The 27,674-nt window shown below is 52.5% G+C and overlaps 1 protein-coding gene across 5 annotated transcripts in view; it reads left to right on the top strand.

The window, feature by feature from the left end:
• Window positions 1-27,674, top strand: part of PRDM11 (PR/SET domain 11) — a 94,421-nt gene that overhangs the window by 32,811 nt on the left and 33,936 nt on the right. For 4 of the 5 annotated variants that reach the window (XM_072790530.1, XM_072790528.1, XM_072790531.1 and 1 more), the window contains exons 2-4: window positions 1,589-1,713; window positions 2,088-2,191; window positions 2,763-3,025. In XM_072790530.1, coding sequence (XP_072646631.1) covers window positions 1,595-1,713; window positions 2,088-2,191; window positions 2,763-3,025 — 486 coding nt within the window. In that variant the 5' untranslated portion in view covers window positions 1,589-1,594. Of the gene's footprint in view, window positions 1-655; window positions 986-1,588; window positions 1,714-2,087; window positions 2,192-2,762; window positions 3,026-27,674 lie in introns of those variants that run through there. The other variant, XM_072790529.1, reaches the window with a different exon arrangement.

Here is a 27,674-nt window from a genome sequence, read left to right on the forward strand (position 1 = left end):
GGGGGGCGGGCGCGGCGGCAGGGAGCCGAGTGCCCGGTGGCCCGCAGGCCGCGCCGCAGCCACGCCGAGTCCGCGGCGGCCGCAGGGAGGGCGCGCGGGGGGCCGCCCGCGCTCGCCGCCGACCCGCCCGGCCCCCACCCCCCCGCCCCGGCCCCCGCGGCGCCCCCCGGCCCGGCCCCGGCCCCGGCCCCGGCCCCGGCCCGCGGGGGGCTGGACTCCCGCCGGGCGGGCCCCCGGCCGCCGCCCCTCCCGGCGCCCGCTCCCGCTCCCGCTCCCGCTCCCCGCGCGCCCCCCTCCCGGCCGCCAGCCAACTGCGTGCCCCCGGGGCCGGCAAGAAGCCACATGCCCCCGCAAGGAATGCCGGGCCTGGCGGGCGGGGGGCGGCGCTGGGCAGGGCCGGGCGGGCAGGGCAGGGAGCTCCCCGCCGGGAAGGTTGGTGAGACGGAGGGCGGCCCGCGCCCTGCCCGCGCCCCGGCCCCCGCGCCCCGCGCCCCGCGCCCTGCCCGGCCCCCGCGCCCCGCGCCCCGCCGCGCGGCCTCACACTTTCCCCGCCGGACACGCGGGCGGGACGGGGCGGGGCGGGGGCCGGGGCCGGGGCCGGGGCCGGGGTGCGGGCGGCGCGGGGCGCGGGGCGCGGGGCCCGGGGCGGGGCGACTCGGGCCGCCCCCGCCCCCTCGGCGCGCCCCCGGCCCCGCGGGCTCGGCGGAGGGGGCAGGCCGTCGTGTTTCCCCGCACCCCTCCCAGCCGCCGCCGGCTTTGGGGCCCCGGTGGGGAGCAGGGGGCTGATTAGCCGAGGAGCAGGGGTGTGGCCAGCGGGGCCCCGGGTAGTGAGTCACACACGCTGCTCGCCCAGTCCCGGGCCGCGAGCGCGGTCCCGGCCCGAGCCGCGCGCCGCCCTGGCCCGAAGAGTGTCCCCGGGCTTGGCATGAGGACCCCGGGGTGCCGAGGGAGGGGCTGAAGCCCGGCGCGGTGGTGGAGGAGGGCGGTAAGCGGGCTGGGGAGACTGCCCCGGAGAGCGGGGAGCGGGTGGGGCTGGGAGTCGGGGCGGCCCCGGCCCGCGGGGACCCCCAGGCCCCGCCTGTACCTGCTCTGAGCTGGCAAAGCGGGCCTGGCCGCATTCCCTGGCAGCCTCGGGGTGAGGGGCTGCGCCGCCGCCTCTGCGGCCCCGTTTCATCTGCCAACCCCTCTTGGCCCCAGCTGGGCTTGAGTGGGTCCCTCCCCTGCTCCCAGTTGCGGACTTTGGGGCCGAGGCTCCTGTGGACTCCTGGTACCCTTGCCCTTTAGTCCTGGGGTCCCTGGCTGTGCTACCCTAAGGCCTGCCCCCTGGCCTGAGCTGCCCCCCGGCGGCCTCTGACCCCAGGGGGCTGGTGGCTCCAGTCTTCCCTAGGACCAGCCCGGGATAGAAATGGCATTTCCTCTTGGCTGGGCTACAGCTGTTTTTGTTGTCTGTGTTCTCAAGCGCTTCCTCTGGGGATGGCAGGGAGGGTAACCAGACTCCACGGGACCCCCGCTTGCCCTCTCTGACACTCACCCTTCTTCCCCTGTCTCTTTGATCCTCTTCCTGCGCCATCCGCCTTCGCGTCCCCAGGACAGAATGACTGAGAACATGAAGGAGTGCCTGGCGCAGACCAAGGCGGCCGTGGGGGATATGGTGACCGTGGTGAAGACCGAGGTCTACTCACCACTCCGAGACCAGGAGTATGGCCAGCCCTGGTGAGGCCCTTATGTGGGGACAGGAGAGGGAAAAATGGGGAGTCTCCAGGCTGGGTGGGGTGGACGCCCCCCGGGCGGGGGGAGTTCCCACTCCTGGCCCACCTTCCTTAACTTTCTCTGGGCAGCTTCTGGGAGCAGATGTGAACGCAGGCTCTAGAAGGCTAGAAGAATCCACACCGCGGCCCTCGAAGGCCTAGGCCCAGGTCTCAGAACTCCTTCACTATCCCCAGCACTGAACGGGCAGCCTGGCTGGGACTCCTCCGCCCACCCCGCATCCCCGTGGCCTCCTGGCCTGGTCCACGGCTCCTCTGCCCACCAGCCTGCCACTCTCTGATGGCTTCTTTGCTTTCTTTACCGGCCCCTGGCCTGGCCAGCTCTAGGAGACCAGACCCCTCAACCATGGAAGTGGAGCCCAAGAAACTGAAGGGGAAGCGTGAGCTCATCATGCCCAAAAGCTTCCAGCAAGTGGACTTCTGGTGTAAGTGGAGCTTGGGGCTGTGCCTGGGTTTCTCCTCCCCTCACCCTACACCCACCCCGCGCCCCATCTCTGCTTAGGGAACTTGCAGCCACCATAGTAATGATAGGTACTCGCCCGTTATGTAGCAGACGCAGAGCCAGGCTTCTGTGAATCCTCACCGTGAGCCACCGAGGTGGCTTTTATTGGTCCCATTTTCCAGGTGAGGACACTGGGGCTTGGTGAGGTTCAGAACCTTGCCTCGGGTCCCCCAGCCCACAGATGCACACGGTTGCAGTTCAAACCCAAATCCGTCTGACTCCAAAGTTGTGCTTTATACTTAAAACAAAGGCAGCTACTGGCTTCCTTCGCATTGGCAGGCATGTCCTTGGAGGCCCCAGGGAAGGTCATGGGTTATTACCACGGAAGACTCAGGGGCCTGAGGCTGGCTGGGGTGGAGCCGATCCCACGCAGTGTGCTTCTCACTGCCCTCTGCCGTCCTCAGGGTGGGCTTCCCTGCAGCCCCTCGCCTCCGCCGTGGGCGTCCTGCCTCCCTGCCGCAACTGAGGCTCTTTCGCTCTTTCCATCCCTTCAGTCTGCGAGTCCTGCCAGGAGTACTTTGTGGATGAGTGCCCGAACCACGGTCCCCCAGTGTTTGTGTCCGACACGCCAGTGCCCGTGGGCATCCCAGACAGGGCTGCCCTCACCATCCCGCAGGGCATGGAGGTGGTCAAGGAAGCCAGTGGGGAGAATGACGTGCGATGCATAAATGAGGTCATCCCCAAGGGCCACATCTTCGGCCCCTATGAGGGGCAGATCTCCACCCAGGACAAATCAGCTGGCTTCTTCTCCTGGCTGGTGAGTGTCCCCGGGCTGTGCCACTGTGCCGTGGGAGAGGGTGCTAAGGAGCGAGCCTAGAAGGAAACCAGCAGGGGGAGCCATACGCTGGCCCAGCCTGGCCCAAGAGCTTTCCTGCCATCCCTCCAGGATGTGGGGATGATGGATGTTGCTCTCCCCTTGCCCTGGCTGAGTGCTTGCCACCCTGGGTGGCTGAGAGCCGCGCTGAGGAGCCCATCTGGCCGTAGTCAGCAGAACCAGTGACGGGGCTCGAGGGAGCCCATGGCCCGCCAGCCAGGCAGAGCGCAGGGTGACTTCCCCGTGAATGTTCATGTGTGTACGTCTGGTGGGCCCCACAAAATGTTGTGGCATTTACGAGGGGTTTACCCAAGCCCTCCTCTGGAGTGGGTGACTTGGGTCTGGGGGCCACAAAGCAGTGATGCCAGGTGCTAGGCTGGGCGCCAGAGGAAACATGGCCCTTCATGTTCAGGGAGTGGACAGTCTGGTGGGGAGAACAGGCACTGGACAGGTACGTGCACATGTGATCATTACTACGGAAGGGGGAAGACAGGACATTCTAGGAGCAGAGGGAGACGGTGGTGTTCATGGTGCTCAGGGACCTGGGGCCTGGAGCCAAGTTCATTATGTCAGGTGACTTTGCTATTTACTGTCAAACGTGACCTTGGATGAGTCATTTAACCTCTTTGTGCCTGTTCTGTAACAGGATAATCACAGGTGATGGTGGAGATGAAATGGGTTAACATTATGAAGCTCTTAGAACTATGCCTGCTTTCAGGAAGCTTGCAGTGAATATCTGCTATTATTATTGTTGTCGTTGAGGGGTTTGGGCAGGATTCCCTTCAGCCTGAGACTTGAGGAATGAGTAGCAGTTATGGGAAGGGAGACAGAAAAATGCTGTGTGCATACAGAACAGCTGAGCAAGAGAAACTCCAACAGGTCTGGTGTGGCACTAGCAATGAGCCCGAGAGGCAGAGAATTCCCACCAGATGGCCAGAACAGCATGTGCAAAGGCCCTGTGTCAGGAGAGAAGATGGCATGTTTGCACAACTAGAAGAAGATCATTGTGCCTGAAGTACAGCAAATCCAGGGGCTGCGGGGGGGGGGGGGGGAGGTGGAGACAGAAGCTTGGATGTATAGGGCCCAGTAGACCAAACTGGGACTTTTGCTCTTTAAGAACACTGAGAAGTTTCATTTATGTTTCGAAATGGTGACTTTGGCTGTAGCCTGGAGAACAGATCGGGGGTGGGGACATTGGTTGAGAATGGATGCCTCCAGCTAAGTTAGAGGTTATTTTCTACATCGGTGATGGTGGAGGTTTGAACTAGGGTGGGGTGGCAACACGGAGACAGGTGAACTAGTTTGTGACCTGTTTCAGAGATAGGCGAGATTGACTTGGAAATAGATTGATTGGCCTAAGTAAGGGTGTGGGAATTGGCCAGGACAAGTCCTTCAGAGTTCCGCTCTCAGCAGGTCAGGAAGGCATCTCTGAGAAATGGAATGCAGGGCAGGACCTGGGTGGAGGTCCAGATCTCCATTCTGGTTTTGGACTGACGGCAAGGTACCCAGTGGCTATGTTAACTAGGCGGTGAGCTACATGGGTACGGTGCTTGGAAAGGAGGTTTAGAGATGTCACTTCCGGAGTCACCTGTGCATAGGGGTCAGTGGGGTTAGAGATGCAGAGGGCAGCCCACAGGGAGAATAGGTGAACGAGAGGTGGAGAGGGTCTACGGTGAGCGTTGAGGAACTTCAGTGATGTGCGGGTCCAGCAGGGGAGTGTGATCCTGCAGGGGCGACAAGAAGAGCAGCCCAAGAGATGAGAAATGCAGAATGGCCAATGGTGTCGGATTCTGCTGGGAAACAGGCAAGAGAAGGCCTCAAAAGCGTCCCTTGGGTTTAGTGCTGGGGAGGTCACTAGCCACTTTATTTAGCAAGAACTGTTACTGTCAGACAGTGGTTCTTAACCCGGGGCGGTTTGCTCCCTGCTCCCCTCACCCTGGGCATTTGGTAATGTCTGGAGATGTTTTGGCCATCACGACTTGGGACGGGGAATATGCTACTGGCATCTAGAAAGTAGAGGCCAGGGGTTCTGCTAAACCTTTCATAATGCACAGGCTGGCCTCCTACAACAAAGAATGATCTGGCCTCAGTGGTTGATGGTGCTGTGGTGGAGAAGCCCTCTGATGGGAACCTTGTTAGAACCCAGGTGACCAGTGGAGCCACTTCTTAAGAGGTTTGATCAGAAGTAGTAAGACCAGTGGAGGAGAGACAGGAGTTGGGAGGAGATGGCTGCAGGCAGATGCAGGGGCAGGGAGCTTTGTTAAAAGAGGGACAAACAAACCTTGAAAAACCTGGTGGGAGGGTCCTACTAAGAGAACCAGTTGCATATCGAGTAGAGATGAGGCTTAGTGGACGAGTTGTTCTATTATCAAGAAGGTTCAGGTGAAAACATTGCATACAGGAGGGAGATGGGTCAGCATTTTTCCTATCACTGGAGGGACATCCTAGAGGCCTGGAGCAGATGGAGGGAGGGTAGTGTAGTAGGTCTAATTATGTCCCCGCCTTCCCCAGAGGATGGCCATGTCCCGATCCCTGGATCCTGTGTGCATGTCCACTTAGACAGCAAAAGAGACTTTCCAGAGATAATTAAATTAAGGCTCTTGAGATAGGGGTATTATCTTGGATTATGGGGGGGGGGCATAGAATTACAAGCATTTTTATAAGAGGGAGGCAAAAGAGTAAGAATCAGAACAGATTGGAAGATGTTATCCCGCTGGCCTTGAAGATAGAAGAAGAAGCCAGGAGCCGAGGAATGCAGGCAGCCTCTAGAATCCTCTAGAAGGCAAGGAAGTAGAATCTTCTTCCCTCAAGCCTCCAGGAGGAACTCAGCCCTTCCGACACCTTGATCTGAGGACTTCTGACCCCCGGAACTGTGAGATAATAAACGTGCCATGTTTGAAGCCACCGTATTGTGGCCATTTGTTAAGCGATGGGAAATGCACGCAGTGGGCTTCCGTGTCTGGGTGGGGGGGGGGGGCGGCTGCTAACATGCGTGGAGAGAGCTGGCCTGAACCAGGGGAGCGCCGAAGCTGAGTTCAGGTGGGATATGTGAGACGCCCAGGTGGCCTGTCCAGGGGCACACTGGTGCGTGTGGGGCAGCCAAGGACAGAGGCCTCCGTGTAGGGAGCATGAAGCATGTCAACGGATGCGGCTGAGACCCTGGGAGGGGGCGGGCGGTGGGGACAGGTTTGCAGAGAAGCGGGAAGACAGCTTCGGGGCTGGAGCAGCGCACGGATCTCTGTGTCCTGGCCACAGGCAGTTCTGTGATGGAAGCTTTGCTGCCTGGGATTGAGGTGTGAGTGGGAGGTGAGGGGAAGGAGCCAGCAATGGTGCCTGGCTTGTTTTTAAAAGTCTGGCTGCCGGCGAGCAATGATTATATGCCAGCTGTGTGCCACATTCCTCCTCCGACAGTCCTGTAGGCGAGGGTCGATCCCCTTCTGGTTCAGGAGAGGACACCTGGGACCGAAGAGGTTCAGTCTGCCACCCCAGCTCCCATGGCTGACACAGCGTAGACTGTGAAGATAGCGCCTCTCCACGCTGCTGAGCTTTAAGGATGGGAGGACAGGAGGCCTTTTCCCAACCTAGTAATACGGAGGCAGAGTGCTGCTGTCTTGTCTTGTGGTTGTAGTCCTGCAGAAGGCTGTAGGGCCAGGGATAAGGGGAATGGATTTTGACTGAGCAGATTAGAGATGAGTCTGGAAGGATGGGTAGAAGTTCAGCAGAGGTGAAAATCTAGGCCTATGCCCAGGAAGGGACCCCCGCCCCAAGAATCTACAATTTGTGACAGCCCAGCTCAGCAAGCTTGGGATCTCGAAAGCAGGCAGCTTCCCCAGGTTTGCAGCCTGGCCTGGGTCCGGGGTCTGGAGAAAAGGGGAAAGAGGAAGCCCCAGAGTTTGCAGCCTGCTCACAGACCAGCTCTACCAGTCGAGAGTGGGCGTGGCCTGCAGTTCAGGGACCAGTGGCCAGCAGTGTTGCTCCCTTGGAGGTTTCTTCCTAGGGCCTTGGAGCTGGGGGCTGTGACATGTGGATGAGGGCAGGGAGGGAGTGGCTGGAGGTCAAGGGACCATGTGGAGGCTTTCACCTTTGTGAACCAGAGAGGTGAGAGGCGTTGAAGGCCGGGAGAGAACAGATGTGCAGAATGGCTCAAAAAAGCAGGGCCTCTGTGTGTGTGTGTGTGTGTGTGTGTGTGTGTGTGTGTGTCCTCAGTCAGGGTTTCAGTTGCGGAAAAACAGGAATGAGGTACAGCTCTGCTGGCTCAGGTGATGGGTTGGTTGAACGGAGGGAGGTGGGAAGGAGGGTGGTGGTGAACCACACACTGATTTTGGACCAGGAGCTAGAAGCATCACATCCCAAACAAACTGCATTCATTTGTCAAATCCTGTCCCAAACCAATACTCGATGTCCTTTCTTGACCTCTGCTTGCCTTCACAAGCTCTGGCCTTCGTCCAGCACAACACATTTCCTTCCACAACTGCTCATGTGTACACACTGCTCCAGTAGAAATAATGCTGGGGCCAGTAAGAAGCATACCTGTTCACGTTTCTTGAGCACAGACAGTGCTTCAGGTCTGTGCTCAGCACTTGACAGCACAATCTCATTTGGTCCTGATGATGCCCCCGTGAAGTAGCTATTATTCTGTTATTTTACCCACTGTACGGCTGAGAAAACTGAGGCCTGGAGAGGAAAGTCATTCTGCACAAAGCTGAACAGCTAGCAAGTAGCTGAACAGAGGTTCCAACCCAGCAGTCTGGACTCCAGAACCCACCCCTCCCATTCTGTCTCCTGGTCCTTCTCCACCTTCCTTACTTATCTCGTCTATTCCTGTCTGCTGGCCTTTGGCTTTGTTGTCCTTATCCTTCCTGCCCAGCAGTGGTTCCCTCTCCATCTCCCCTCAACCTAGAAGAAGGCTGGTCCCATGGTGCCCAGTGTGGTGTGGGGCCAGGGCCTGCATTTAGATGGACCCAGTGACCATTTCCACTTCGCATCTCTCCACAGCCTGGCCTCTTCTGCAGGGGTTTTGCCCTCACTTCTGGCTGCTTAGAACAGAAATGCCACCTTCCTCTGCTTTTTCCTCTCATTGGAAATGATAAATTCCACAAATCATAGCCAGGGTTGCCAGGCTGCCCTCAGACCCCAGCAGCTAGAGACGGTGCTGCTGACCCGAGGTGTTTGGGAGTGCATGCAGCTGACTGGTTTGGTAACAGGCAGAAAAAAGGGGACGCCAGCAGAGGGTGTCTACATTTCTCCCTTGGGGCTCAGTCTTGTTCCAGAAGGGATTTAGGGTAGCCTAGCAGGATGCATAAAATAGAACACCATAGCATATTAAAACTGGGAGAGACAGAAGAAAGAAAAGCAAGGGCGGAGCCAAGAATGAGGCTAAAAATGTACGCCACAATGACCTGCATGTGCACTTTTAGTTATGTGGGGTCCAAATCTTGCAGCCACTGGGATATAGGCAAGCCCAATCAGCTATCTGGGCCTTCTGTCGATATCATGAAGAGTCCCCAGTTAACTCCTGGGAAGGTCTGCCCTTCTGGGTACTGGTACTGAACAGGAGATTTCCCTAGGGGTCCTTAGAAAGAGGGCGCTGCGGCGGGGGGGGGGCAGGGGTGTGTGTGGCTTTGTTCACCTGTAGTCCATCAGCCCTTCCGCCTGCTAGCCTCCTACCGTTCTGGGGGGAAACCGAGGGGAAATGGTACTTGAATGTATTTTCCGTTTCAAGTCCCATGGTAAAATGGAGGTTTATTTTGAAGCTTGAAATTGGACATGCAAAAGCTCGTGACACAGCCTCCCAAACAGAGTCTGAAAAAAACCCCTGAGTGACTGGGATAGATGGAAGCGTGAGCAGACAGTTGCAATGCCCATGAGATGTCAGCGGGAAAAGGCAGGTGTCACCAAGTTTGGGAGAGATCAGAGAAGGGAAGAATAATGGGCTTCTCCAGGAAGAAAAGAAAGGACATTTAGAGAGAGGTTGGCTAGTGTGCGTGTGTGTGTGTGTGTGCGCGCGCGCGCGCGAGAGAGAGAGAGAGAGAGAGAGAGAGAGAATGAGCAGATGTTTTCCATGCTTGTTTGCTAATTCCCATTAACTCTTTATTTTGAGGTTTTCAGACCCCTTAGAAAAGTTGTAAGAAGAGTGTAATAAACACCCATACACCCTGCATCTCATTCTCCCACTGCTAACATTTTATAGCAATTGTTTGAATCTCTATAGATACCTACAGGCACATGCATGCGTACACACATTCTGTTTTGTTTTGTTTTGTTTTGTTTTCTGAGCTGTTTGAGATACAGTTATCTCAAACCTGGTTATCTCAAAGCCTAGGACATCAGGCTTGTGGGGCCGTGCACTCTCCATCATCACTACACAACTCTGCCATCGCAGGATGAAAGCAGCCGGAGACGGTACACGAATGCATGAGTGTGGCTGTGTTCCCATAAAACTTTATTTTTAAAAAATATTTTTACTTATTTATTCATGAGAGACACAGAGAGAGGTAGAGACGCAGGCAGAGGGAGAAGCAGGCTCCATGCAGGGAGCCTAATGTGGGACTCGATCCCGGGGCTCCAGGATCATGACCTGAGCCAAAGGCAGACGCTCCACCACTGAGCCACACAGGTGTCCTTCTAATAAAACTTTATTTATGAATGCCAAATGTGAGTGCCCCATAAGTTCAAAGGAAATTCGAATTTCATCTACATTTCACCCGAAAAGTCATAGAAATGAAATTAATATGAAAAAGCTTTTCCTTGATCATTAAAAAAAATGCAAGAACCACCCTTCTCTCACAGCTGTGTAAAAGCAGATGGGGGCTGCATTTGAACTGCAGGCAGTAGTTTGCTGACCCCTGTCCTGTGTCACCACAATAGAATTAGTATATGCAGGAAATTAAACCATAGACACGACAGTGTCTCAACTGCAATCCGTATTCAGATTTTCCTGGTGGCGTGTGACCTTTGTAGTCTGCCCCCCGATCCAGGATCCACTCAAGCATCACAGACTGCATTGAATTGTCATGTGTCATTAGTCTCCTTTTTCCTAGAACAGTTGGCCTGCGTTGTTCTTTCTCTTTCAGGATATTGACACTTGGAGAAGTCCTGGATAGCTGTTGGCAGAATGTTGCACAGTTTAGGTTTGCCTGATGGTTTCCTCATGATAGATTCAGCTTGTAGAGTTTTGGCCCGAAGAATGTTGTGTCTCTCTCCCCGTAGGTTGCAGGAAGCATGTGAAGTCAGTTTGTCTTATCTTTAACCCAGTGGTTTTAGCAACTGTTGATGATTCTTGCCTGCATCATCAATGATTATTCACGGTTTAAAATGATTTATGTTCTATAATATTTACTACGTGACATCCTTCTGCAAAAAAAAAAAAAAAAAAAAAGATGCTCAACTTTCTCCTCCCCCCATCCTTCATTTTAAAGTTATTTTTAGCGTCAGTATGGACTCTTGAATCCTTTTTTTCCCCCTTCAGTGTGTTCTAGTCCATTCCTGTCATTATTCATTCTGATGTTTAAATTGTCCTAGATTTGGCCAGCGGGAGCCCATTCAGACTGGCTTCTTGTCCTTATTTTAGTACTTCCCTTACTTTTCTGGTGCACAAAGATGTTCTAGCCATCTCTCCTAGGAGCCCTAATTTGTTATAGTGGAAATGGTGTGTAGAACTCAAGATCCCTGGCACTAAGTGTGCGCGTAGTTACTGGGGTCTCCTTGCTTCTAGACCTGAACTAGGTGTTGAGGGATGAGTTGCAGTGAGTGCCCTGAGGCACTGAGGACTGAGGGAGCACAGAATCATGAGCAGTGAGCACAACATGTGCAAGGATCCGGGGGCACGAGTACTGTTGTGGGGGGCGGGCAGGTGATAGGGCATAGCAGAAGTACAGAGTATACTTAGAAAGAAGAGTGGAAGATTATGCTAGAAAAAAGTTGCTTTTCTCATATTCTAAGATATATGGACCCTTAAAACACTCTCGATTCAATATCGGCTTTTCCAGGAATAAAAATATGCAGCTCAATCCTAAGATTCTTCTTAATATCGGAAGCATTAAATGGGTTTGCCTTGTTTAACTCTTTGACAAATGCTGGTTGTTTGGTTGTGGATCACAAAGCAAGGCAAGACTCCCCCTAAATATGTAATATGCTGGTGAACCAGTTTGGGCTGGAACTGGCTGTAATTCTCAAAATCTCTTATTTTGGAATAAAAGTAGAGCATGAAGAGCTATTCTGAAGTGGCCTAGTATTTCCAGAGTGAAGGAGCCCCTAACTTGACCTTCACCATTCCTTGTCTTCTCAGCACTTCTGCTGCAGTGGTGTTTCTCACCTTTGTCATATTGAGGTGACTTTTAAGAGATGCATATAACTTGGTGGCTCAGTGGTTGAGTGTCTGCCTTCACCTCAGGTCATGATCCCGGGGTCCTAGGTCCTAGGATCACGCTCCCTACAGGGAGCCTGCTTCTCCCTCTGCCTATGTCTCTGCCTCTCTCTCTGTGTCTCTCTTGAATAAGTAAATAAAATCTTTAAAAATAATAATAAAAATGCAAAAAAGATGGGTATAACTGTAGTCGTTGTGCTGTTCGTCACCTCCCCAGGGCTTACTTATTTTACTTTGACCATCTTTGCTCATTTCACCTACTCCCTACCCTCTGCCTCTGGGAACCACCAATCTGTTCTCCACGTCTATGAGTTCAGCTTTTTGCTTTTTGCTTTTTTAGAGTCCTCATATACGTGAGAGCGTACAGTGTTGTCTTTGTCTGACTTATTTGACTTAGCATCCTACACTGAAGGTCCATTCTTCAGTGTGTTATTGTAAGTGGCAAGATTTCATTCTTTTTCATGGATGAATAATATTCCGTCGTGTATCTCTACCACATCTTGTTTATTCCTTTATCTGCCGAGGGACACGCGGGTTGTCTCCACGTCTTGGCTGTTGTCAGTAATGTTACAGTGAACGTATGGTTGCGTGTTAACTTTTCGCATTAACTGTTTTCATTTCGTGCTGATAAAGTAGAATTGCTGGTTCACATGGTAGTTCTATTTTTAAGTTTTTGAGGATCCTCCCTGCTATTTTCCATGGTGGCTGCACCAATGTATATTCCCAAAGCTGTGCCCAGGAGCTCCCTTCTCTCCACATCCTGGCCAGCGCTTGTAGTCCCTTGGCACATTGACGCTAGCCATTCTGACAGGCCTGAGGGCATATCTCATCATGGTTTTGATCTGCATTTCCCTGATGGCTAGTGAAGTTGAGCACCTTTTCCTGTGCCTGTTGGTCAGCTGACTTTTAATGTTCATTGGGTGGGGAGGGAGGGTGTCCCAGTGTTACATTAACCTTATGTTAATGTTATTTGAAAAGGTATAAGCATAGATCTAGATGAAACATTTCTTAGAGCTGTTAAATAGCTATAACTATCCAAGACAGATTTACAAATATCAAATGAACAGAACGATACAAACCAACGTAATTCAAATTAATGAAATCAGTGTAATGTGTTTGATGATGTTTAGAACAAAATTGTTGTTTTTAGGATGACCATGGTGATGACTACAGACACCCAGATTCTTTGGTATTTGGTGTTCCCGTGCTTTCATGTGCCTTGTGACACCTTTATTTTCTTTGTCTCTATTTGAGACACTGGGGAATCTTTTAGTGCAACTGCCTCTTTTCTTTGCCAGAATGCATCCTGTGCTTATTAAGCTTGCGTTTGCTTTTTTTTTGCACCAGCTTGCAGCAGATAACAATAATTGGTTGTGGTCAGCTGTGACCATCTAGCAGGCTACCTCCAAATTCAGTGGCAGAGAACCTGGGTTGCACACTTTTTGTGTAAAGGGCTAGATAGTAAATATTGTAGGCTTTGTGGATCGTACGTGTCCTCCTCTGTTCTGCCCTGGTAGTGGGAGAGTAGTCATAGGTGTGGTGCATTCTAGTAAAACTGTTTATGGATACCGAAATTTGAATTCTATATACCTTTCACATAATGAAATACTCTTCTCTTGGTTTATTTTCAACCACCAAGAAACGCACATTCTTGGCTGATGGGCCATCCAACACAGGTGGCAGCTGGATTTACTTTGCAGGCCATAGTTGGCTGACCCACAGTGTAGAACAGCAATCCTTTATTCTTGCTCATGCATCTACTGGCCACACTGCAGTTCTTCAGTTAGTCTGGTGTGTTTGCTGGTGGACCGTAGGAGTCTGATTTAGCTGGGTGAGGCTGGGCCTCTGTGTCGCCAGCCCATGGGGCGAGCTTGTCGCCTTGCCATGGAGCCAGGTCTACTCCATGTGCGTTTGTTCTGGGCCCAGGCTGAAGGAGCAGGGGCTCCCTGGGGAAGCTCTTCTCCGGGTGAAGGCAGAGGCCCCAGAGGCAAGCCCACTCTCGCAAGCACATTTCCAGTCTTTGCTTGCTTGGTGTGTGCTAACTTCCCATTGGCCAGAACAGTCCCAGAGATGAAGCCAAGGTCAGGGAATCAAAGAAGTCCAGGCCACCTGTAAGAGAGAGCCTAGTGCAGAATCACATGACCAAGGCCCATGGAGAGCGGTGGGAACTGGGGCCACGAATTCAGTCTACTACAGGTGCCAACCCCGCCACAAGCATAGTACTCTTCACGACAGAAATCTCATAGTGATTCCCACATGTGGATTTTTCATTTTAATGAAAACATTGAATTAAGAATTCCTAGAGCGAGCTTTTGGATCTTGAGAACATATCCAAGGATCTCGTTTGAGAGACACTAATTTCCAGTGAGCTCCCTGGCTTTAATAATAGGGAATGTGGGTATTCTGGTGTTTGAAGATTCCTTTGGGAAGGGCCTTGTTGGAACCCGATTCAGCACTCTTAAATCGCCCCCTGAGGGAGGGGGTCCTCAGCTAAAGCTAGTGAGGATTGGAGGGCAGCAACAACCCTAACAGCCACCAAATAGTTGCTGTTCATTGGGCGCTCAAGGATTTGTGTGCTGTAACTCTGTATCGTCACAACCGTGCTCTCAGAGGGATCTACTTCTCCCCCCTTGCTCAGATTGGGAAATTGGAGCTTCAGGGAGCCAGGTTACTTGTCCAAGGCCATGCAGCTAGTCCTGGGGCCAGGATTTAGAACTAAAGCTCCAGCTCCTAATCTCTAACGCCATAGGTGCATGCCCCCAGGACATCCTTGGTCTTCCCACTCTCACAGAAACTTCTAATTGTCTAGGGAGTGCTTTGCAAGCAGATAGTATAAGGTGGTTTCCCTTTCCTTGTCTGATTGCTGCTGCTTAGTATTTGGAGTTTTTTTTTTTTTAAGATTTTATTTATTTGAGAGAATGAGGGAACATGAGTGGGGGGTGGGCAGAGGGAGAGGGAGACAAAGCAGGCTCCTTCCCAGCCCCTGCTGAGCTTGGAGTCTAATGTGGAGCTCGATCCCAGGACCCTGAGATCATGACCTCATGACCCAATCAAGAGTCAGATGTTGAACCAACTGAGCCACCCAGGTGCCCCTTGGCAGATTTCTTAAAACCACTTTATTGAGATACAGTTACATACCACACAATTCACCCATTTAAAGTGTATAATTAGGGCGCCTGGGTGGCTAAGTGGTTGAGTGTCTGCTTTCGGCTCAGGTCGTGATCCTGGGGTCCTGGGATGAAGTTCCACATCTGGCTCCCCGCAGGTTCTCCCTGCCTGTGTCTCTGCCTCTCTCTCTGTGTCTCTCATGAATAAATAAATAAAATCTTAAAAAATAAATAAAGTGTGTAATTTAGTGTTTAGTATATTTACCACTATATGCAGCCACTGCCACCATCAGCTGTAGGACACTCATCGCCTCAAAAAGAAACTCTATGTTTAGCTGTCCCGCCACCTCTTCCTCTCCCCTCTCCCTAGTCCAGCCCTCAGGAACCACTGATTTAGTCTGTCTCTAGAGATTTCCCTGTTGTGGACTTTCGTATGAATAAGATAGGAGATCATTGAATTCATAGAAACAAGTGTGTGGCCCTTTGTGATTGGCTTCTTGCACTTAGCTTGATGACTTGCAGGTGCATCCATGTTGTGCCACATTATCACTATGTATGTAGCATTATCCTTCCTTTAACGGCCTTTCGATTCCATCACTTGGGCACACCACATTTTGTTCATCCATTCATCTGTCGATGGACAGTTGTGTTGTTTCCATCTTTTGGCTCTTGGAACAATGCTACTATAAATGTGTGTGTATGGGTTTCCGTGCACAACACACAGACATGTTTTCTCTTGGGCATCTACCTGTCAGGTTTAATCCGATTGGTAGTGAAATGAAATAGAGAGGCCAGGCAAAAGTTGGTCGAAACAGGCTTTCATTTATTTTTAAAATTTTTATTTATTTATGAGAGACACACAGAGAAGCAGAGACATAGGCAGAGGAAGAAGCAGGCTCCATGCAGGGAGCCCGATATGGGACTCGATCCCAGGGACTCCAGGATCATGCTTTGGGCCAAAGGCAGGCACTTAACTGCTGAGCCACCAGGGCTGCCCCAAACTGGCTTTTAATGGGACGGGCTCTGGGGCAAGGTTCCTCGGCCCGCAGGGGAGGGAGAGAGTGGGCAGTCGGGCGCAGGGAAGCACAAGCAGGCTTTTTAAAGGGAGAGGAATAAGGGGTTGTGTGTCTGTAGGGGGTGATAGGTATTAGGGCATATTCCTGGTGAAATCGGGATGATAGGTATTAAGGCATATTCCTGGTGCAATCGGGATGGGGCAATAACTGCCCATGCCCTTATATGGGGTCTGGGTAAGGTGCGGTTCAGGTTTCCTGCATAGGTCCAGGCTCCCCCTGATGACGTGTTCTTGGGCTCCTTGGGTGGTCTGCTGGTGATGGGAAAGTTCTGAGGTGGGGACCACAAGGTGGGGGGGTCCACTGCCATTTTGTTGGTGCTTCCCAACCGCCCCCTCCATCCCGCCGGCCCAACATTCTGATCATTTTGTTATAGGGCGTTGGTTCAGATCTGGCTACTTCCTGCTGAGTAGGGGGCATCGTGGGGTCCCTCGGAAGTGGACAGGCAGGAGTAGGGGTGTAGGAGGGGTTGGTTGACAGATATCCGAGACATTTCGCGAACTCATTCCTGGATGAATCAGAGAACGCAAGGGGCCACCGTTAACAGTATACCAATGATTAGGAGTGGGCTTGGGAGGGGGAGGAGCCGTGTGGTTAGTGGGGTCTGCGACCATTGAGGTGTTGGACCGCCGGGGTGGTACCAGCTTTGGAGAGACTCACGAACTTTGGCGAGGGTGTGGAGATTGGTCTCCACTGCACCTGTTCATTGATGTAGTAACAGCATCCTTCATTGAGAAATATGCAGGCTCCGCCCGTGTCTGCGGTGAGCGGGTCCCAGGCACATAGGTTCTGGAGGGCCATCCTGGCCACTGAGGTCATCTGGCGTTGGAGGGAAGCCGGAGACTCTGCCGAGACCTCGATGGCCACTTGAAGCCTTTCAGATAGCTCCTGGTGGAATCTACAGAGTGGATTAAGGTCCCCGTCCCCAATCCCGTGGCCACCAGGGTGGAGGCCAGGGAGACCCCGACAACTAGTGGGAAAAAGACCACTCATTTCTGCTTTCCCGGGGGGCTGGTAAGGAGGGCTACTTCTGCCTGACTATAGAGAGTTAATCGCGGAATCAGGGAGACAGGCAGACAGAGGAAAGAGGCAGAAGTATTGGGAGATTAGAAAGGGGGCCATTGCACCAAAAGAAACCACTGATGGGGCATGATGGGAGGTAACATTTGACAGGGTGACGTTGCAGAGGGAAGAGTTAAGGGTGGAATAACAGAAAGAGAATTGGTGGTTGAGAGGGTCAGTGAATAAGGGAATGTTATGGAGAGAGGGAGAATGTCTCAAGGTGTGGGTGTGGGGTTGGTGCAGTTAAATGCATGAGGGAGGGGAACGGCCACCAGGGGGTCTTTGCCCAAGGTGGCACAGATAAAACAGTGGGACAGGTTGCCCATGCTGGAAAGGCTGGCGAGGGAAGTGCCTTGTTGGATAAGTTTAATCCAGGAGAAGGGGCCCTGGTCCTGAGCTGGGTTAGCCTGTAGGTGGGTTTGGAGAAGTTGTTCCTGTGCATGTAGTGTGAGCTTGGTTACTTAGGGTGGATTGGATTTGTGGAAGTGAGACCTGCGCGTATGTTCTATAGATTGGGAGAGAGGCGGTAGGGTAGGAGGAAAAGGCCAGTGGTATAATTTTGCGGTTACCCCCCGTCGCCCAGCGGGAATCCCAAGGGTCCGAAATAGTTAAGATATACTTATTGTGTTGTAGAAGCGGCATCGTAGGTCACTGGTTGCAAAGGTGCCAGTGAAAGGGTCCCGACAGAAGTGGCCAAGGTGATGAATATTATAGTAGCGATAAGAACAGCCTCCGTAGGTTTCACCCCAGTAATTGTGGCAGGTAGGATGGTCTGATCATGGGTGAAACAGATTATAGGATCAGAGCTGGATAGAGGAATTGACTGGAAATGTGGGATGGAGAAATTGATGGCAACCCCAGTGGTTGACAATCAGTGGTAGAAATAAGGCGAGACCGAATTCCCTGGTCCCAGGTCTCTGTCATATAAAACCTCCACCTAAACCCAGGGTCAGTGGTGGAGTGACTAGGAGATAGGACCAGGAGGAGGAGGATGGTGCGAAAGCTGTATTTGAGTAGGTCCCAAAGGTTGTGTCGTCCATACATCTTGTGAGGGCGCTCGCTTTAATTTAGAGATGTGTGCCCACGGGTGGTATCCTATGAGTTTGGTGGCCGTGGGGGTCGTAAGGACCAATGTATAGGGACCAGTCCACTTAGGCTGTAAAGTTTCTGGGTATAGTTCTTTTAGCAAGACACTATCCCCTGGGGCCAGGGCTGGGGGAGTATCTGGTGTGGATTCTTCTGGAGTAGGGGTGAGTGAATCCGCATGGGCCCACAGGAGGGCTCTTAGAAGAGTTAGGTAAGGCAGGTAAGGATAGGAGAGGAGGAGGTGATGATGGAAGATTTTGAGTGAGCAGGAAAGGCTGCCCATAGAGAAACTCAAAGGAACTTAGACCCGAAGGCCCTCTAGGGGTAGCTCTGAGCCTTGTTAAAGCCAGCAGGAGAAGGGTTGGCCAGGACAGGCGGGTTTCAAGGGTAAGTTTGGTGAGATGTTCCTTGAGAAGGCCGTTGGCCTGCTCTACCTTACCCGAAGACTGGGGGTGATATGGGATATGGAGTTTCCAGGTAATATTAAGGCTCTCGGAGACTTGCTGGGTGATGCTGGAGATGAAAGCCGGGCCGTTGTCAGATTGTAGGGTCCGCGGGAGGCCGAATCTCGGAATGATGTGTTCGATGGGTACTGTGGCCACCACATCCGCTGTCTCCCGAGCTGTGGGGACAGCCTCTATCCACCCTATAAAGGTCCTTAGTGGACCCTATAAAGGTGTCCACTAAGGTTAATAGGTAGCGAAAGGATTTATGGCGTCGCATGTGGGTAAAGTCAAGCTGCCAGTCCTCACCAGGTTGGTGGCCACAGAGCTGGTGATTGGGTCCCGGCCTGCGAATTCCCCCTTGAGCGTTTACAGTGGAGCAGGTTTTGCAAGACTGATGCACCTCTCTGATAACCTTTCAGAGGTGTGGATAGTGGAAAAGGGGTTCTAGGAACTGCTATAAGGCCTTGGGACCAATGTGTAGGGATTGATGTATGTCTGAAATGATGATGGGAGCTAAATGGTTTGGAAGAGCGAGTTTCTTTTGAATGAAGATCCAGCCTTTTCCCCCGGCTATTCCTCCCATCTCTTTTAGTGTCTGAGTTTCCTAGTCTGTGTAAGAGGGGGAATGTGGTATGTTAAGGAAGAGGAGGGGAGCTTGTGGGGGGGCCTAAGCGGCTCGGAAAGTGGAGTCGGCTTTGTTGTTGCCTCAGGACACCGGGTCCTTGGAGGATTGGTGTCCGTGACAGTGGACAATGGCTACTTCAGTGGGAAGGCTGAGGGCCTTGAGTAGTTTTGAAAGGAGGGGCCCGTTGATTATGGAGGTTCCCTTGGTGGTAAGAAACCCTCACTCTTGCCAGAAGACAGAATGTGTATGTGTGATGAGGGAGGCATATTTGGAGTCAGTGTATATGGTAATTCGTTGCCCTTTGGACAGGTGAAGAGCCCTGGTGAGAGCTCTAAGTTCTGCCTTCTGGGAGCTTGTCCCAAGGGGGAGGGAACTGCCTCTAGGATGGCGTCTAGGGTAACAACGGCTTATGCTGCATGTCTCTGGCTTATGCTGCATGTCTCTGGCCGATGAGAGAACTACCATCCACAAAGAGGATTCGGTCAGGGTTAGGGAGGGGTTGATCGGAAACTCCTGGATGTGGAGGGGTCAGCTCTTCCAGGAGTTGAGGGCAGGAAAGGGAGGGTTCTGAGTTAGTAGAGGGGGGAGGTAGGAGGGTAGCAGGATTTAGATGAGGAGAAGTTGATAGATGTCAGGATTTTTTATGAAGAGGAGGGGAGTAGAAACAGTGGGTGAGGGAGAAAGACGAATGGTGGCCTTGAGTTTGTGTAGGATATCCCGGCCGAGGAGAGGAGCTGGGCAGGAAGGAATTATAAGGAAGGAATGTGAGAAGGGGAACCCAACCAGGCTGCAAAGAGGAGTGGGGCAGTCCGTGGAATAGAGGAGGTGCCATCAATTCCCACCACCGCTACTGGAGAGGGAAACTGGCCCCCGAGTAGGAAGGCCGAACAGAGTAGGTTGCTCCTGTGTCCAACAGGACTTACCCGCTACCTGGAGCAGGACCCTGGGCTCGGCCTGGGTCGGGGGGGCAGGGGGGTGTCCGAGTCTGGGCCCCATCAGTCATCGTCCAATCCGAGTAGTTGGAAGGCTGGACTCATAGGCGCCGATGATCCCCTGAGACCCAGGCAGGCAGATTTCCAGTGGCCCATCATTCGACAGTGAGGGCAGGGCTGCGTTGGCTCCTGGGGCTCGGGACATTGAGGGGCCCAGCGTCCCGTCCCTTGGTGACGCATCCGAAGCAAGCCCCAGGCAGGGTGCAGTTGGATCCCCCTTTCTGTGGGCTCCCAGAGTCCCCGGCCGCAGGGCTGCCACCAAGGCCTGGGTCTGGATTGGACATTCCGCTGGAGTCTAGCCTGCCTCTGAAGTTCAGCCGCTTCCTCTCGGGTGTTAAAGACCTTAAATGCCACTTTCGCCAGGTCGGGAATGGGAGTTGGAGGACCCTCCTCAGCAGCCTTTAATTTTTTACGGATATGGGGGGAGGACCGAGAGATGAAATGGGCCACCAAGACAGCAGCCCCGGCGGGGGAGGCAGGCTCCGGCGAGTGTACTGGGTTAAGGCCTCACCGAGCCTCTGAAGGAAAACTGCAGGGTTTTCATCTGGGTTCTGAACGACTTCCTGGAGTTTGTCATAGTTGCAGGCCCTGTTAGAGGCTACCCAAGTGCCAGCGAGGAGACTGGCCATCCTGGCCGGCCTGACAATCCCGGCCGGGCCCCCTGGAACCCGCACAGCGACACCGGCCTAATGGCCCCAGTCGGCGTGTTCCCAGCAGCGGCCTGGAGAGGGTCCCCGTCCTCCGGTGTGAGGGTGGTGGTCCCGACAACATGCCAATCATGCCAAGTGAAGTCCTATGCCTGGGCCAAATATTGGAATTCCTTGATGTAGTTTCCCGGGTTAGCGGAGTACGAGCCCAGCGCTTTTCGATTTGGGAAAGACCTTGGAGTGAAAATGGGACGTGAACACGTACAACGCCCTCTGCCTGTGCCACCTGTCCTGAGGGATAGAGTAGGTCAGGGGAGGAAGAGACCCCGTGGGATCTTGTGCGGGTAGAGATCGGAGGGCAAGAGGTGAAGGCAGAGGGTCGGGGATAGGTAAGGGGTTTGGGACACAGGGGGAGGGGGGGGCAGGAGGTTTCGTAGTAAGGAGGAGGAGGATAGGAATCAGGGGCTTTTGTTTTGGGGGCAGAAGGAGGCGCCAGAAGGACGTGAGCAGTCCCGAACTTTGGGAGCAGAGGGAGGGGCGAGAGCGGCGGTCCCAGAAAGCCTGCACGTGTGGGGCCCCGGTCCACTTGCCCTGGCGTCTACAGGGATTGTCTAGATCCATGAGAATTTGGTAAGAGGGCGTTTTCTGAGATCCTGTGAGAACCCCAGAGTTTCGAAATTGGCCAGTAGACAACCCAGCGGAGTTTCGGGGTCAAATTTGGATTGGGCAGTTCCCATGATTCCCGCCGGGTAACCCAGAGACTGAAAACAGGCGTCCCCGTTTGCAGCTCAGGGTCACGGACAGAAACGGAGATCACCGTGAGGACGAGGACGTCTCCGGATCCCCAGGGACCGGCGGAGAGCCACCTGGTGGCTCGGTGGAGGTGCCCTGGCGCGGCCGCGGCTTCAGGCAGGACCACCCGGACGGAGGCACGGAATCGGGAACTTACCCGGCGTTTCCAGCGGCTGGGTTCGGTTAAGGTCCTGGTGTGAGACGAGAGAGGCTCCCCACCAGCGTGCGGCCTCGATCTCCTCCCGGGTTCCGGCACCAAACGTCAGGTTGAATCCGATCGGAAGTGAAAGGAAATAGAGAGGCCAGGCCAAAGTCGGTCGAAACCGGGGCGAGGTTCCGCGGCCCGCAGGGGAGGGAGAGGGCGGGGAAGTTGCGCGCAGGGGAGTGCAAGCGGGCTTTTAAGGGGGAAGGGGTTGGGTGTCTGTACGGGGAGGTAGGTATAAGGGCATATTCCTGGTGAGATCGGGATGATAGGTATCAGGGCATATTCCTGGTGAAATCGGGATGGGCTGATAACTGCTTATGCCCTTATATGGGGTCTGGGTCCCATTTTCACTCCAAGATCTTTGCCGAATTGAAAAGCGGCTGGGCTCCTACTCTGCCAACCCGGGAAACTATATCAAGGAATTCCAATACTTGGCCCAGGCATGGGACTTGACTTGGCATGATTGGCATGTTGTCGGGACCACCACCCTCACACCGGAGGACAGGGACCCTCTCCAGGCCGCTGCCCGGGAACCAGGGCCATTTGACCGATGCCTGTGCCGGTCGGTGCTCGGGCAGTTCCCGCCGGGGGTCCCTGAAGGGCTTATCGGACTGGGTAAGGTGCGGTTCAGTTTCCTGCATAGGTCCTGTCTCCCCCTGATGACATGTCCTCGGGCGGTCTGCTGGTGATGGGAAAGTTCTGAAGTGGGGGCCACAGATGGGGGGGTCCGCCGCCATTCTTTTGGTGCCTCCTGATCCCCCTCGATCCCCCTCGATCCAGCCGGCCCAGCACTACCTAGGGGTGGAATTGCTGGGCCACTTGATAGTCTCTGTTTAATCATCTGAGGAACTGCCAGACTGTTCCAGAGCAGCTGGACCATTTTGCATCCGCACCAGCAGTCTGTGAGGGCAGATTCCTCCCATCCCTGCCCCATCCCTGCCGACACTTGCTGTCAGCCGACTTTTTGATTCTAGCCATCCTCGTGGGTGTGAAGCGCTGTCTCAGTGTGGAGCTTTGCTTTGCTCTCTGCCTTTTTTCTGACTCTCTTGTTCATTTCTCTGGTTACTGGGGACGAGCCACCCATGACAGACGTGCTGCTTGTGCTCTGGACAACTCCATGGGTGCTTTTCACATCAGCCCTGTCAACTGCTTCCCTGTTAACCTGGAAGACCCTTCACATCTGCAGCGTATTTAAAGTTTGTTTCTATTTACTTTCCCTCTGGCCACTGGCCCATTCTAACATCACTGCTACTCCAGTGCTCTTGCCCAAGGGCTCAACCCACTGGTTTCACCAATAACCACATTTTTTGAGGTTGAATGTGTTTAGAGTAGGGGGTAGTAGTTGGCCATGAGATTGGTAACAAGGCCAGGGGGGCACTCTTACAGGCCAAGCAGGGGGACTTGAGTGGGGGGAAGAGCTGTCTGAATCAGTTATGGGGCTCTGGACTCCCATTCCTACCACTTGAGGGACGTGCGTCTTGGGGTTAGGTGCTTATTCTGTTGGAGCACTCATTCCCTTATGAGTTGTGAGTATTGATGCTTGTTGTGTGCAGGTGCATAACAGGTGATGAACAGATCACAGACCTCTTTATTATCTCCAGTTAGCATCACATGGGCGTGGTGAGTGATACTACAGTGTGTGAAACCTGGATGCAGAATTGAGGATTATATGTAAATCTGCCTCTTTTACTGGGTCTCCAGGCCTCTTTTGAAATTTAATAAAAGAGAGTTTTAGAGCAATAAAAGGAGGCACTAATTCCATTATTAATCTGGTTCTTAAGCAGCCGGAGTCACCTAGGAAGTTACACTCATATACCAATATTCCCAAAATGCTGTGCACATTTTAAGGGACCTCCCCTTCGCCTTGCCAAAGTCCAGCTGTGGACACCAGATTAGGCGACCAGGGCCTAAGTAGTCTCAGAGGTCCCCCTTCCAGCTCAAGTGTTTGGTTCAAGCTCAGGTTTAGGCCGGCCTCTTTTTTGCTCTGCCATTTCAGTTTGCTAGGCTGGGACGTGGCTGGAGAACCAAGGCCATGCTGTCTGCCTCCTGGGGTTCTGGGAGGAGCATCTGAGATGTGCAGAAGTGCTTTGTCAACTGTGAATAGCTTCATAAATCATTTTTGTAACTGCTTTGCTCAAAGAAGAGGTGCAGGGCTGAAAATCAGAATGCTTGATGGATTCCACGGGTTCCTGGAAAGTTGCAAGCAAATCAGGTTTTTGAAAATCTAATCTCTGCAGCATCCGGTGATGGCACCAATTCAGAGGAGCCCAACAGCGAACCCTTGGTGGCAGCTGACGTTGTGCCACCAAGAGGGATGTTCCTCTGTATTAAAATGCAGATCTTCACATAGTAAATCTGCTCAAGCCAGCAGCAGAACTGGAGGTTCAGAGGTCCCCCCGGGACATTCCTGGTTGATTCTGACGAGGTCATTAGGGGCAGCTTGGGGGTAACATCCATCTCTCCCCAGAGTGCCTAAGAGGCGGGCTGTACCAGCCGAGATCGGAGTCTGAACAAACTCTGGCTTCACCGCACATTTCTTTGGTGGCAAATTACCTCGTTGCCCTGAGCCTGTTTTCTTATCTGCAAAATGGGGATGATGATTACAGCTACTTCACAGATTAAGAGAATCCAAGAAATGGTGTGTCAGAGTCCATGGCACAGTGAAATTGCTTTTTTGTTTTTTTTTTTTTTGTTTTTAAACTATTTCTTTTTTTTAAGAAAATATTTTATTTATTTATTCACGAGAGACACAGAGAGAGAGAAAGGCAGAGACACAGGCAAGAGGAGAAGCAGGCTCCATGCAGGGAGCCCGATGTGGGACTTGATCCCAGGACCCTGGGATCACAACCTGAGCCCAAGGCAAACGGTCAACCGCTGAGCCAACCAGGCATCCCTCTTCCTTCCTTCCTTCCTTCCTTCCTTCCTTCCTTCCTTCCTTCCTTCCTTCCTTTCTTTTTCTTTCTTTCTTTCTTTCTTTTCTTCTTTCTTTCTTTCTTTCTTTCTTTCTTTCTTTCTTTCTTTCTTTTTTAGATTTATTTATTTATTTGAGAGAGAGAACGTGTGCATGCACGTTGGGGGTGGGAGGGCAAGGGAGAGAGAGAGAATCTCAAGGAGGCTCCCTGCTGAGCACAGTGCTGAATGGGGGGGGGGGGTGATCCCATGGTGCTGGATCCCACCGACCCGAACCAAAATCAAGAGCCAGGTGCTTAACTGACTGAGCCACCTGGGCACCCCTGAAATTGCTTTTTGAATGGGAGCCACCGGTGTTCCATTCCCGATGTCTTTGTTAATCATTACCACAGTCAGAAATAGCACTCCCATCCACAAGGGCCATGCTTGCCCCCGGGGCCTAAAGTCAGGTTTTATATTATTTTCTGAGGATCTGTCTACATAGAATCATAGAATCTGAACTTTAGACAGAATTTTAGAGGTCATAGAGGACAGATTTCCATTCTGTGGGGAAATGCTTCCTTCAGCCTCCCTAATGGAGGGTCATCCAGGTACTGCTTAAATACTCCCTGTAACAAGAAGCTCACCACCTCATGAGAATACTCACTCTGCTGTCGGATGGTTCTGCTTGCATACTCCTTGTGCCAGGTCAGGCCTGTGCCCTGTAAGTTGTCCTGGCTCTGCTCCTCCCACAGGGTGGGCCTCCCCACATCTGATGATGGCTCTACTTTCCCTGGCCTCCTTCTCCAGACTAAGGGGCCCTCTTCCCATGCTGGTTGCCCTTCTCTGGTCAGGCCCAGACTCTTAAGGTCCTTTTCACATCACGGTGTTCAGAGCCCAGGCGGGTGCTAGGGAAGTGCTGGGTTTGGAGGGGCCACAAGGAGGTGACCTTACAAGACAAGGCAGGGGAGACACTGGGAGGCCAGCCTTCTGGGGGCTTCGTCCGGAGTATCAGGCCCTGTCTGGCCATTCCTGGACCACTGTAGTCGCAGGGCTGGAGGCCTACCACCTGCTCTCTACCCAGGACGGTCTGGTCTTTGCAGTGACACATGACATGGTCTGCAAGTCCTGTGTGATCCTGCCCGCTCCTGCTCCTTCCAGCTAGAACACCCTCCCCTTCCTCTTCTCCAAGACCTCAGCTCAGATTCTGTGTTTCCTAGGAGGGTCCTCAGCTGACTCCCAGATGCAGGCTCTGGCTCGGAGTTCCCCTTTATACAGGTTTACCTGCCACAGTGCTAAACATGGGACATCACAGTGGCCTCTCTTCTGTGTCTCCCTGGACTGTGAGTTTCGTGAGAGCAAAGACATTGTCTCCCCAGATCATTTTATCCACAGAGCTTGTAGCTACTTCCTCAGTGATATTTGGTGAATGAATGTATAATCGAATGCTTGGTTGGAGAAAATCCTGATTGGTGGGAAAAATAAGGCCAGAAGCATCTGTCAGTAAACCTCCAGATCTGAAGCCAGCATCAGAGGCCCTAGGCGGTTGGTCCCCTTGTCCCCCACTGCTCCCCTCAGGGCTTCTCTGCCCAGGTGAAGCTGTAAAAAGGCAGATCACAACAACCCAGTGTTCACCCCAAGACCTCCCACTGCCCAGAATTAATGATAACTAACAATTGGTCTCTTCATTAAGAGATCAAAGATTGTGATTACAGTCATGATTGAAATGCTAGTAATGACTGTTTATTGAGTGCCTCCCACATGAGTCATTATGGCAAGGTTGGTTTTTATCCCATTTTACTGATGCAAAAGCTGACACAAGTCCAGTGGAGTTGCCTGCCCAAGACCACTCACTTATCAATGGTGAAGCGGATTTTTCTGGCTTTGTGGTCCTTACTACCCACAGGGTGCTCCTGTTACTGGCTGTGGGGCCTAAGAGATGCTTTTCTTTTTCCCCAGGAGAGAGAGGACTAATCAGAAAATGATAGTGTAGGGGGGTTAATATAATGATAAAATACAGGGTTCTATGAAATTCCAAGGGAAAGTCCCTGAGGACTGGGGCACCATCCAGGGAGACTGTTGGGGTTTGGATGGGTGATGAGGGGGAGTGTAGAGCCTGAGCCGCATGTCCTCTCTTTTTGTCTATCTGAGAATTTTAAACCACGAAGGCAATGTAGCTTCATAGACAAAGCAAAAGCCTTGTCTGCTTTCTTCTTTTGTTTTCCTCTAGAGGTAACTGGAGTTGAGTGCTCAAAATGTGTTTTCCAGACTTTCTGTGCACACACAAACACATGCTAGTAACGTGGTAACGCCTGTGGTGGGGGGACGTGTGCCCATTTCCGTGGTGTAAGTGCTCCCGTCGTGGCTGATTTCAAGGTACCAGCGTGAGGTGGGAGAGATAGGCAGTAGCAAGTGTACTATGGCATTTCTACGGTACAGATACATTAAATGCCCATTTCCCTCAAGAACACAGATGATATAAAATAATAAGGAAGTGGTAAGCTTTGAGTATTTATTACCTTCAAAGTATTATTTCTTGAATTGTAAGTTTATATAATTTAATTTCTTTTTTTAAATATTTTATTTATTTATTTGAGAGAGACTGAGAGAGAATGAGAGAGCAAGCACAAACAGTATGGAGGGGCAGAGAGAGAAGCAGAGTCTCTGCTGAGCAGGGAGCCTGATGTGAGTCTCGATCCCAGGACCCCGGGATCTTGACCTGAGCCGAAGGCAGACACTTACCTGACTAAGCCACTCAGGTGCCCCTATAATTTTATTTCTAGTAACAGCTGTATTTAACAACTGGTTCATGAATTTCTGGAAGATTCAGCTCTCGTTAGCCAGTACAAGCCAGCTCCAGCACAGTTCTCATTACTTTTCAACTAAAATATTAACATTATATAACTTTTCCTTAATTCATTTTTTATTTAAAAGGCCCTTCATCCAATCATTCACTCATTCAACCAGTGGTCAATTGCCAAACTGCCAAATAAACACCATCAATATCAAAATTGCACCATGCAATTAGGTCTCTAAAAGGAAGTGACAGGTGATGTCATAGAGATAGTGGTGTGGAGGGCTGTGTGTAGGAGGTCAGGAAGTGACACGGGGAGAGCCTACTTTAGGTTCAGGTCGGGAAAAGCTTCTTCTGAGGAGGTGACAGAAACTGAGACCCAAAAGATAAGAAGGGACCAGTCATGAAAAAATCAGTGGGAAAAACGTACAAAGGATCTGTTCACTGGGATGCTGTGTCTATGAATTTTGCAAACATGCAAAACTGTCATACATTGTTTCTAGAAATCT

This window comes from Canis lupus, chromosome 21 (genome assembly GCF_048164855.1).
Source record: "Canis lupus baileyi chromosome 21, mCanLup2.hap1, whole genome shotgun sequence".
Classification (NCBI taxonomy): Eukaryota; Metazoa; Chordata; class Mammalia; order Carnivora; family Canidae; genus Canis; species Canis lupus.